This window comes from Opisthorchis viverrini, assembly GCF_000715545.1.
Source record: "Opisthorchis viverrini unplaced genomic scaffold opera_v5_280, whole genome shotgun sequence".
Taxonomy (NCBI): Eukaryota; Metazoa; Platyhelminthes; class Trematoda; order Opisthorchiida; family Opisthorchiidae; genus Opisthorchis; species Opisthorchis viverrini.
In genome coordinates, this window is record NW_008751939.1 from 361,340 (window position 1) to 374,099 (window position 12,760).

The 12,760-nt window shown below is 41.3% G+C and overlaps 1 protein-coding gene across 1 annotated transcript in view; it reads right to left on the bottom strand.

Moving 5' to 3' along the window:
• T265_09507 (hypothetical protein) overlaps window positions 1-12,760 on the bottom strand; it is a gene marked incomplete at both ends in the record, with an annotated part of 60,834 nt that overhangs the window by 14,083 nt on the left and 33,991 nt on the right. Inside the window, 4 exons of the mRNA XM_009175595.1 lie at window positions 639-847; window positions 5,018-5,297; window positions 7,722-7,891; window positions 12,279-12,623. Of these exons, the coding sequence (XP_009173859.1) occupies window positions 639-847; window positions 5,018-5,297; window positions 7,722-7,891; window positions 12,279-12,623 (1,004 nt within the window). The remainder of the gene's footprint in view (window positions 1-638; window positions 848-5,017; window positions 5,298-7,721; window positions 7,892-12,278; window positions 12,624-12,760) is intronic.

Consider the following 12,760-nt stretch of genomic DNA (forward strand, 5'->3'; position numbering starts at 1 on the left):
TCGCTCCAAGAGTCCCTTCAATTGCATCTATGTATTCGCTAATACTGGCTGCTTCAACTTTCTAGTAGTGAATTCATGCTTTAACTTATTCTGGACGAATCGCGTTGAAGCAGTCTTTGTGAGGATGTATACACTGTTTTTTTCTGTCACGATGCAGCACCAAAACACTGAGTCCCACTATTTTTTGTCCAGGGGTGCGTACAATCTCATTCTCCCTATCACTTATCATGACTCCTGTCAATTCGTCTGGCGTATATAAGGCCACCTTTAGCCCGCAAAAATGCAGCCTTTGAATTAATCGTATGCACGTTTGTTGTCTCCTACAGACGTTTGATTTTGTCCGTTTGAAGCTTTTTTTCGAATATGAATGATGCAACCTCTGAATACGGGTGCCTCATCAGGGTGGTCCTGCAGAAGAACTAGGATTACTATCATTCCCACCTTTGCCAGTACCTCCCGGTGTTATGTTATGTGATGTGTTTATATCGCGATATCTGTATGATTGAGATCAGAAAAATAAGACTTCAAACAGAGGTTTCTAAACTAATAAAAACACAGAGAGGACCTGGAGTTAAGACCCATTTGTAAGTGTCCAAATACAAAACCTATCTATTTATACATCCACCTACCAAACTTACGCTCTAGTAAATGCGTTGACATTTGTTCCAACGAATTCCGAAACGAGATTCTTTGCTTCCAAGATGTGAACTTCCAAATCTCCATCTAGCATCATATCTCCATTCTTTTTGCGTGCCATTACTTGAGAGTTGTCATACAAAGCGAACCTCAAACCGATTTTTATTTCCCCCACGTAAGTTGGGAGTTCCTCGTCAGTTTCCATTGCACTCTGTAGTGAAAAATAGCAGCAACGGTGAGACCTACAACTTTTACGAGGAAACAAAAGATCTGGTTCACAAATCCATCTAAGACCACAAAAAGTATATTTGGAACCCTCTGATAGTAGAAATAACCGAATAAGCCTGATGTCAGACCGATGAATGAAAGAGGTTAGGTTTTGTCCCTGGTTGAATTATATTACGGTGCATTTCCAGTGTTGCGCTTCCTTTTTATTGATGTCATTTGTGGCAGTCACCTACTTCTCATTGCACGTGCTCCCGAAAATAAATCGGAGCATTTTCAATTGGATAAGAAGACGCATTAAAACTACACTACTGCATTTGGCGTTCAGTAGTAACATTATATGAGTAGAGCATGGGCGTAAATGGGTCCGGAGACAACACGGCGAAAATCTATCAAACGTCATACAGATATAGTTTATGAACACAGATGCATTTGATGCGACTTCAATGACACCCCTTGCGCTATTTAGGGGCGTCTGACAAATGGTGTACAGTATATTTTCATCTCGAAGGTGCTCCAACCGTTGAAATCCCTGTATTCGGATTCAAGAGAACGTCCGGTTGAGGGAACTCGGGGACTGCGCCTACCTGAAGGGCGAAAACGGTCGAGGGTTGTCGAAGAATTTTCAGCAACTTTAGAAGCGGAGTACTGCGTATATACATGCATCGCGATATCTTGAATATTGTGACAACTGGAACATGAGGCGGTCTGGTGCTGCTGTTGCCTAGAAACACTTCAAACGAGAGATTCAGCTGGTTTCAGGTGAGCCTTCTGGCGAAACCAAATTTGTTTGTAAATGAGTGTATTTCGCTTACGTCTGGATAAATTGCCCCGCAGTCTGACATTGGGTTTCTTTCAGAACTGTGAAGGCGAAAGCTTAAAACAATCTCCCTTCTGCGCACGTATGCACATGGGTTTGCATACACGAACTTCTGTTACGCATACCATATGCGATTAAAAGGAGAAAACGTAGCCTCACTGTTATCGCATGAAAGTCACTCTTATTTTTGTGCTTCGCCCAAACGTTTTAATAGTTTTTGGTAAACTAGAACAATTTGTTCTGTTGGTTCTTCTCCATGGAATACACGACTTTAATGGCTACATAATTCTTGCGCTGGTTAAGTAAGTTTGAATAATATGCGCAAGTGCCATTATCATCAAACCACAGCTTGTGTTACTAGTTCCAACTATAGTCATAGCGTCACCGTGCGAATTGTTTTCACTTAATGTGAAGCTCCTTTTTACAAGGGTTCCAGTGTACAACTACGTAGGTCATATACATGATTAAATGAAAACTAAAGCAATCTAAACGGACACATCTGGTAGCTTATTGTCGAGCGCTTTGCACAGGTTTGTTAGAAAATCGCCATGTTGCCGGTGGTGTCTCCAATGTATCCCAATACTGTGAGCGCCTTCAATGTTAAATTTCAACCCAAACTGGTCCCCTTAGGGGTTGGTTTCTTGGAACAACTTCACCATTGAAACGGATTTTTAAGAGACCAAAATTTGTCTCTCTTAAACGGCACCCACTACCAGGAGTCAACACATTGGTAACTCCTCTTCAGAGCCCGGAACACAAACTGGCACCGGACCGATATGGATTTATCCGTCAACAACTACTAGGCAACTGAACACCTGCGCATATGTCAGACAAAGCAAACAGCTTGGGTAGAGCTGGCTGCGCTGTTGTTTGTTAGCTTAAAAACGCAAAAGAATCCAAGAGCACCATGATCAAGCATGCATAAGACAATTAACACTAAGTGAAAAGACCAACTTGGGCACTGCATCTAACATTGAGGGGTCGGCATTATCTGTCGGCTTCCATGATTTGAAAAGAAGATATTACATACGGTCAATACATATCCAGGTGCTGTGCGCCTTTGACGGTGAAAAACTGGAATCATTGGATTTTTTGTCATCGTTAGTCACCCCGAAAAACCCATTACAATTGGAAGATGACTGGATTACTTTATTTCGTCTATTCAGCTGTTCACTTTTAGCTACGAAATATATGTTCCGAAAGTAGATAAAACTGAAATGTCACTTTTGCCAATTTTCAGAGCATGGTGATCTTTAATGATGTTTTAAGGATATAGGTTAGCAATTTCACGTCTCATTGGCCTTCGGTTAGGACCTCTCAATACTCTGACGTTAGTGCCGGGTCTTCCAGTCGTTTACAGCCAATATAATGATTTTTCTCAGAGTTGTACAGTTTGCTTAGGATAATGTGGACCACCCCTCGTACCAGAGAATAACCCATGCATCGCGGATTCCTTTGGAGATGGACCGGCGTACTGCATATGCGAAAGTTCGACTTACACTGATTCATAAGCAGTGCTCTATCAAAAATTGCCTTGGAGAACTTTTACTCCGTATTAAGGTAAAGAATTAAGCCTGCGGCATCTTTTGTGGGCCTGTCTGAGGCCTATCTCGAATGAGACCAACCCCGAAATCTGACCGATTCGCCAAAGCTCTTCGGGCCCCCTCTCCAGTTGTATAAGCTGGATCAGTGTTTGCTGCAAAGAAGTAATTTACCGCATACGCGGGCTTGTTTTGCTCGTCTGCAATTCGAAAGACCACTGGATAACTATTACACCATGCCAAAAGCGATGATAAACTGACGAAATTGCCAAGCATACTTTTTAAGGCTGAATTTATCAAAAGTCGTTAAGGTTCGCTTTCTTCTTTGCTGCTTTCTCTAGTGTTGCGACATAAATCGACACGATGGCTCTGAAGATCTGAAGGTTCATTTCACAAGCCCCCACCAAGACAACGAACTGTTAAGTTCCTACAACGTGGATCCATATTAGACTTGCGCGAACATCTCCGAATGATCAACTTGATGGATAAATACTATTCGTGAAGTATGCCAGTGAGTCTACCTATCAGAAAACAGTCGAACAGTTGGTTCGCGACTGCAGCAGAGAACTTGGGGTTCTAAATGAGTGACCGGCTGCAAGTAACTTTGCAAGCGTCAACCGAGTGTGGACACTCCGACTACTTCCCCGTTTGTTTGTTTGCGCATAGGAATAAACTACAGTATCAAGAGGATGATACGTAGTCGTCTCACACTACCAACAATTTTCCAGTAGTTCAGTGGAAGAATAAACTTAACCCGACGAAAGAAACTTCCATCTGAGGAGTCGTTTCTGGAGGATCCGGTAAACACGTGTGACCGCGTGATGTGGATCCCGTGACTGAAGAATGAGCGGCTCTATAGCTTGTCTAAGGACGAGTTAGCCACACTGCTGATCAGCCACCCGTGGCCGAGCGGTTATATGTTCAAACTACTAGCCAGGAGGTCGCGGGTTACAAGAATCTCCGGAGTTTCGTGAGATGCGCACTGCTGATGATTCTCAGTAACGATGAAACAGCTGTACAGTGCTTCTCGACTTTTCAGTATAGACTGGCTCCACTTACAGAACGAAATCTCCACAAAAATCCCGAATCTTCTCACAAGTACGAAAATTTATATTTTCGTCAATCTGCTTCGCTGCAGTTCGCCTAATAAGCGCATTAGATCTTATGTATCAGTTTATGTGAAGAAAGTGGATAACTGTAGGTTGGGAAATGGAAGAAATAGCAACATCGGATGACGTGAATGGCATCGAAAACCTACGTAGATCTGCTGTTCTTACTGGCTTTTTTGGACTTGCACCAATTCGTGCAAAAATTAGACAACCCCCCCTTATTTGAGGCCTGTGTTCTTTACATACACACATTTTGTACATGTAGTACAGAACTTTGTTAATAAATCTCAGGATTTCGTAATTCTTGGCTTGTGATTTGGCGCGTTACTCAATTAAACTCCCCAGAATAAGTCACGTATACTACACTAGCCAAATTTACCTTGCCTTACAGTTCGTCTACCAGTTCACTCTAGCATAAGATTGACTGCATCGTTGTTCCTCCATTCACCATAACAACTTGTTGGCTCAAAAACACAGTTTCTGGCTACGGTTTTGTGGATCCTACCCGTCATTGAAAAAGTGCAAAATTTTCTGCACATCAGTCGATTTTGTTTGCTACCATCTATTACCCGAGTTGTCATGTCCGTCTGAAATGAAGCATGCGAAACCTGACTTGTTCGCTGTACAGTTCGTCTCTAATAGGCAAACGTTATCTGATTTCCCACACATATGAAAACAGGACGTACCTTGTTTGTCAGTTGCTTTCGTTTGCGGCTTGTATCATTCCATTTATAGTCCTTTAGCGGCATGGAAACTTGCCCAAGAAATATTTCTACCTTGCCTCTTTTGTTCTTCTTCTTCCTCTTCTGCCACAATTCCATGATAACTGTGTAACGTGCTAACTCGGATGGGGCCACGGAATACCACACTACTTGGTTGAACTGTGGTGATTGATCGTTTCCCTTGTAGCTGATTCTCTTAATGGTGGAACTTTCGAGATATGGCTGCAAAAAGACTTTCATGTATCTGTAGCATTAGAAAAAGAACATAAGAGCTCTCGGGAATGAACGTTTTGGTTTATATCTTCGGGGAACCAGCCCTAAACGTAGAAGCGGCTAATTTAACGTCAAACTTGTTTGCGGTTAAATCAGAGGTGTAAATTTCAGTCCCCTGTGCTTACTCATTTTTTGCACCTTTATGGTTGGATCTCAAAGGAGAAAGTAGCTATGGAGAATATAGTACGTGCAAGGGCTCAGGTGCACACAAAATTACCTTGAATAGCTTTTATTCGTGTTGTTATGTTATGGTTCAATTTCTTTAGATTTGCACCAGTGACTGGTTGGAATGATGATAAAGCAGTCAGCCTACAGCTACTTTCAGCCAGGGTCATACCATAAAGATTAACCATATCTAAGTGGCTTTATTGCGATGGCTAGTTAAAGAAAACTCATCACAAGTCCTTACCGTTGTTTTTGAGATCCGTTGGGCTATTTTGGAGTATGAATTTTAGTTCGTGTTTGATGCGCAAAACTTGATCCAAACGCAACACTCGGGCTTATGTACGGGATGTTTAAACAGGCGTTATGGGTGTCCCACTAAACAATTCATCTGAGCTAACATATCGTACTCACATGTTCTTTGTACTTGATGTTAAGCTGCCCAATAACCAAAAGCATCCGCAATTCAACACGGGGTTTTTCATGGTTTCCGAATGATCTTTACCATTTCATATGGACTACATATAATTCATTTGCCTCAGTTTATGACTTTCCCTCATCAGGACTTAATCGCCCGCGGTTCGAAGAATATCTCCTGAGGGTAACATCCTCTTCTTGACAGAACATTGTACACCTAAGGTAATTGAAAACTACTTGGCATTTCACTACCATTACGACTAAGGAACGGAACATCCACATTTTGGATAATGAAACGGCCATCATGCAGCGAATCCAACTGAGATACAACATTGCTGAGAAATTCAGTCCAGTTTCTCGTTGATACCAAAATAAGTTCAAAATACTTGTATTTCTTTAATTGCTTTCTCCATATTTTACCATCTATTACAAATAAATGTTATTCCCTCCGTTTTTTAGTTGCTTGCGTTTCCTTAACTTTTTCATAGGACTTTCAGAACAGCACAGAGTATTATTACAAAGCTGGTAGAAAACGTTTTAGTTGTATGATGCTGAACTCCGGGAAACTGTGAATAAGGATAAAAAAGCTGAGGGAGCGCAGGAGTATCGGATATTCTCAACAGCACACTCCCTATTCCAGCTATCTGCTACGGTGATTTTCTGCTACAGTACACTTAAACAGAGTGTCATCGGGTGGTAAAGGGAGACATTGACTTCGAAGTATGTGTAATAGGATGAAAATGTTCTAGGTATTGACGGGAGTACTTTTGACCAGATGACAAGGGTAGTCCATCTTTGAAAATTAAAGGAATCAGAGTGTTTACACTACAGGAAATCTAGGCTCAATCTTCTGGAAAATGCTTCTGGCAGGCATTTCGACAAGAACCAAAACATTCCAATAAGCAATATTTGTTTTCACGATGTCATTGCCCCGGAGTTCGGCTGATTTATGTCAGATCTATTACTCAAGAATGTAAGCAGCCCAAGGCGAAGCGGTGATCGTACGCGTTTCTGTTCATGTTGTGCACATACTCCACTGGTTAAGAGATTCAGGCTTTGATATCTGGAGCACAGCTCCATTAACCAGCTTGCTAAACTTCTTTTGATGTGTGATTCCTGATCTGACCAGATACTGACCAATTCTAACAGCTGTCTTACTATCTGCGGTAGGTCCAAAAGCTCCATCCTAATGGTCATCGATCAATTCAGAGGAACTGGTAATTACAGTGCCTTAGGCCTGGAACGTAACCTTGTGTCAGGTAAAGGTGGGATGGATTCGAAAAACCTATACTATACGAGTGCTCTTATCCTCATTTATCTTCGTCTGCGGGGAAGGAGACTGGCTATTCATTGGTAGTAAGCAGCCCGATCTGAATACTCAATCGGCCGGCTGATTCGCAATTCCAGGCAGACTTAGATAGTATGTGATGTCCTGGCGACTCTGAACACCTCGTTAATGTAGCTAATTTCGCAGAACATAATGCTGTAACTTTGCATTATGGTTGCAGTGATCGGTGTGCTCGATTCCGTTTCTCCGGAGACGTAGTTTTGAAATGTGTGTTATAATCAGGGAATGTATAAACCCCTCAAACCTTGTGAAAATTACTAATGCAACCCTTCTTGAATTGCAGGATTTGTCGGTTTACGGACCTCAGTACACAAAAAGTGCTACGTACTTTGAACAGTTTTTAACTTAACGATACCCCGTCAGTTGGTGTGAAACAAGCCAAACAAACCGACATTTGAACAACGCCTTCAGGTTTCTCCATTTTTCCTTCTAACCAGACCCACAAAGACGTTCTGTTGTACAACTTACAGATGAGTTTTGCCTGCGTTTTTGTCATCTGTCGCCAGGTTTCGGACCTCGTATACCGTAATAGCTAGCCTAGAAACGGCTGCTTCATACTCCATGGAAAACTCAACTTCTCCTTGAATCTCCATCTCAGTCTGATAGGCATACACGTTGATGTGTTCCAGAGAGTGGTGCTATGAAATGCAAAATAAGAAAAACAACTAACAACAACTTTCATATACAGTTCGTCACATTGTGGCCAACCAAACGATGCACTCACTGATTTCATGATAAAAGAACCTGCGCGTCACAAACGTATGATCAGCACCAAATCAAACCTCCAGTTTTCTGAACAACAAAATCATTTTGTTCATTTTACACATGAAATAATTGTTTCTACTCTTTCCAGAATGCTGTGGTTAGTTCCCACCACAGGAGGCGCAAGCACTCTGCTCAAGTTAGATCTCATCAGCCCTGTAGAAACCTGTTGGTACCAGGATTTCAACCGCGAAAAATGTAAAATGTGAGATGTGTTTACTTTGCTTCTCTGGTGTACGATGAATGTATGTGAATTATCAAATTTCAGTGAGCAAACATTTTTTCAGGACTCAGTCTAAGCGGTTTGACAAGCTAGCATGGTCAACGCCCTAAATATCAGTCACTGCGCCTAGCTGATATGGACTCACAGCAACTTAGTGTCACAGACACTTGAAATAGGTGGGGAAATGTTTCATTATTGTACATAGTTGAGAACGATATACCTTGGAAATAGCAGCACTTTCGTTTGTTTCAGTCTTTACAAATCAAGTTTCCATTTGCCACCAAAGAGCGGTCTTTCTCTGTTTACACTTAGGTTCTGTTGGGCACGGTCCACCGAGAATTTGGGTTTATTATGGTGTAGATTTTGGCTTATCTGAATTGCGGCTAAGACTGGCACTAACAAACTCTGTCTGACGGTCTGAATAATTGATCTTCTCGACTGCTATTATCGGGATTTTAAAGAAGTCGTCACAAACCAATAGGCAAGTGAAAAAGGCACAGGTCATTGTTTAACATCTTGTAACCATGGTAGAAAGTCAAGAAACCAGTGACATATATTCTGTTCTTGTTGGAAATTATCAAATCTCTTAGTCATCCTCGGACACATGGATAAGACTGATGCACTCATCATTCAGCATGGCAGTAATTCCGTTAGATTGTAATTAAATGAAGAACAGCACACACGTAAAGGAAACTACTCACCAGGTTGCTGAAAACTCTCCGACAGCCCACGACAGCCACAAGGGATTTAGTTGAGTCACTCGTGAAAACCAAATTGGTTTTTAACTCAGTGGATTTCTCGAAAAACAGCCAATTTCAATTCAAGTAGAACATAAGGTCGACGGAAATTCGGGAACTGCGCCTACCTGATGAGCACCAAGAAGGGCAGAACCGATCGTGGGCTGTCGAAGAGTTTTCAGCAACCTTGTGAGTAGATTCCTTTACGAAAATATCCTGGGAGGCGCAAGCACTCTGCTCAAGTTAGATCTCATCAGCCCTGTAGAAACCTGTTGGTACCAGGATTTCAACCGCGAAAAATGTAAAATGTGAGATGTGTTTACTTTGCTTCTCTGGTGTACGATGAATGTATGTGAATTATCAAATTTCAGTGAGCAAACATTTTTTCAGGACTCAGTCTAAGCGGTTTGACAAGCTAGCATGGTCAACGCCCTAAATATCAGTCACTGCGCCTAGCTGATATGGACTCACAGCAACTTAGTGTCACAGACACTTGAAATAGGTGGGGAAATGTTTCATTATTGTACATAGTTGAGAACGATATACCTTGGAAATAGCAGCACTTTCGTTTGTTTCAATCTTTATAAATCAAGTTTCCATTTGCCACCAAAGAGCGGTCTTTCTCTGTTTACACTTAGGTTCTGTTGGGCACGGTCCACCGAGAATTTGGGTTTATTATGGTGTAGATTTTGGCTTATCTGAATTGCGGCTAAGACTGGCACTAACAAACTCTGTCTGACGGTCTGAATAATTGATCTTCTCGACTGCTATTATCGGGATTTTAAAGAAGTCGTCACAAACCAATAGGCAAGTGAAAAAGGCACAGGTCATTGTTTAACATCTTGTAACCATGGTAGAAAGTCAAGAAACCAGTGACATATATTCTGTTCTTGTTGGAAATTATCAAATCTCTTAGTCATCCTCGGACACATGGATAAGACTGATGCACTCATCATTCAGCATGGCAGTAATTCCGTTAGATTGTAATTAAATGAAGAACAGCACACACGTAAAGGAAACTACTCACCAGGTTGCTGAAAACTCTCCGACAGCCCACGACAGCCACAAGGGATTTAGTTGAGTCACTCGTGAAAACCAAATTGGTTTTTAACTCAGTGGATTTCTCGAAAAACAGCCAATTTCAATTCAAGTAGAACATAAGGTCGACGGAAATTCGGGAACTGCGCCTACCTGATGAGCACCAAGAAGGGCAGAACCGATCGTGGGCTGTCGAAGAGTTTTCAGCAACCTTGTGAGTAGATTCCTTTACGAAAATATCCTGGATATCTCGAATATCGTGCTAACTGAATCATGAGACGGCCTGTGTGCAGCAGATTCAGTTGAAGAATATAACAAACGAGAGATTTAGTTGAGTCTCTTGATTTGCAAATGAGTGTATCTCTATAATAACAGTCATGCGGTTAACTTCACATGAACCGATGTTAATGCAACTAACGGAGTGAACTGCTGGATATTTCAAAAGACCACCCCATAGTCGATCAACTGTGCTGCCTGTCAGAGTCTCTGGTTAATTGGCGCTACGGACACATGACACATACCCGAGAATTTTTGTTTCTAAGTAGCCTAGGCTGTTTGTAAATGACTGTGGGATTTGTAGAACCCTCTCGGCATCTCTCTCATTCATAAATTCCGTATGCTGTCTTCTTGTAACTATTCCAGAGTCGTTAACTGGCCCTCCTGGAATTCGTATCCCAGCAAAACTAGGGATATTCCCCGAGGAACAGTTCCAATAGGAGTGGGACGTGAGTTCATTTATTTCAAGGTCAAAATTTCATGAGCACCGGATCCTATTAAAATAGAAACAAATATGGTAATACCAACTTTAAGTTTATTGACTGCGTTTGTCGATCACAAGAAACTAAATGAGTCACCTCCAGGCATAGATTTTATATCCGCAGAAATTAGCCGCTCTGAGAGAAGCAATCAATCTTAATTTTGACGCTCACTTACACGTAGATGTATAACAGAGGTCGGCTGAAATACAAACGCTGAAGACGTAATAAGATACGGTAACTGATTTCTATATATGAAATTATAATAAAAACTAGTGCCAATAATGCTGAAAAGAACAAAAAATTACGGCTTCGCTTAGCCACCAACCAATGGGTCTTTCTGTAGCTAGCTACAAACTGCCATAAAATTCCAAGTCACGTTACCAGATTTCGATCAGAAAACAGTGGCAAAATAAAGACAAAATGTACATGTCTATTTTGGCGGTTGCTGTATGGTGTCCACCAATTCGACATTAAGGTTTCCTGGACTAGGAAGGGAAAATACTTAAGGAAAGTAACACGCTTATCTTACTCAGGAGATTGTCGAAGTAGTATAATGTCAGAGCTGAGCCAGTGCAAAAACCAACCTTTTTGTAGGCTAACTTTGATTATGTCAATCATACTCTATAAGGAAATTGCGGGAATAGCGATCATACAGGCTATCAAATGAAAATTGATGTAGGGTGGGAACGAAAGTAAATGGTTTTGGCCTCTTTGAAATAGACAGGTTATTGGTCAACATTACAACTATGTTGATATGAGACCAGTGGTCTTTTATGTACCCCTTTCCTGGGAAATCCGACACAACAAATGACTTTTTGCTCTGAAACGCGTACAAAATCAAATGCTTGAAGAAGGCTATAATTGGGACCAATAGCACAGCAAATGTTGCGGCGTGCTCTTATCTCACTTCCAAAAAAATTGCTTTTCATTATTTCAGACATGAGACTAACCACAGAGCTATTTTTAACTAAATGGTCTGGAACGTTATTCAAATTCTAGAAGGCTTGCACAGCCGTGGTATTTTTGGAGTAGAAGATTATTGCTTGAAGAAAAACAATTTCATTGACCAAGCCAACATTTTTCGAGTGTGTTCTCTACTCAGCGTGGTGTCCTTCAGGATAAGACAGTAGAATAACTCTACAAATATGAGTCTGTAGGCATGTCAGGTAACCTTGCTAGTCCACCTTTGAAGTGATAAATTTCGAAAACCTTTCTGTAGGCAAAACGAATTGTCTCGAGTAACTGATGCATCTCAGTAGAGGCAATGGCATGAAATTTTGGGAAATCATGGAGCAGTTGAAAGCTTTCTAAGAAATATTACACCTTAATTTACGCGTCGCCAAAAACGAAACCAAATTCCTTCCCTGTGTAGTCATGCAAAATAACAAGGCGTATAAAGGATATTTAAAAAGCATTCATATTTCGTAATTTAAATATCTTATTGAGTTTGGGCGCATACTTTCCAAGTAGTACTCTTCATTGAAGCACCAAAATGTTTGCAGCCTACCTTAAATAAGTGCTTCAAAACCTTGCTTTTAAAGTGTGATTTCTTGCCAGATTTCGCCTCTTCGTATTGATCATCACAAATTTGCCCTTGTGATCTGCTTCGCCCTAGACTCGCTGGCCTAGCCATGGAATGATCGTTTTTACGAGGACTTTCATCTTCACCAGCAATTGTGTATCTTTTTTCTTTCATTCGATCAAGTAACTTTTTTTCATTGCTTGGTGATACCCTTCGGCTATCCACGGCCCTGTCAGATCGATACTGAGTGCGTCGATCGCTCAGCCGCTCCTGGTGAGCTCTTTGGTAAGCAACGACATTGCAATCATGCAGTATCGGGTTTGGGCGAAGCTGAAAAAAAGGATAAAAACAAAGAATACATGATTCATGCATGAAAAATGTCTTTCTTTGTTGCGATTCTGCATTCTATCCATTTTCATAATGGACAATCTATACGCATGTAAGTTGAAATATCCTTAGGTAGGCTG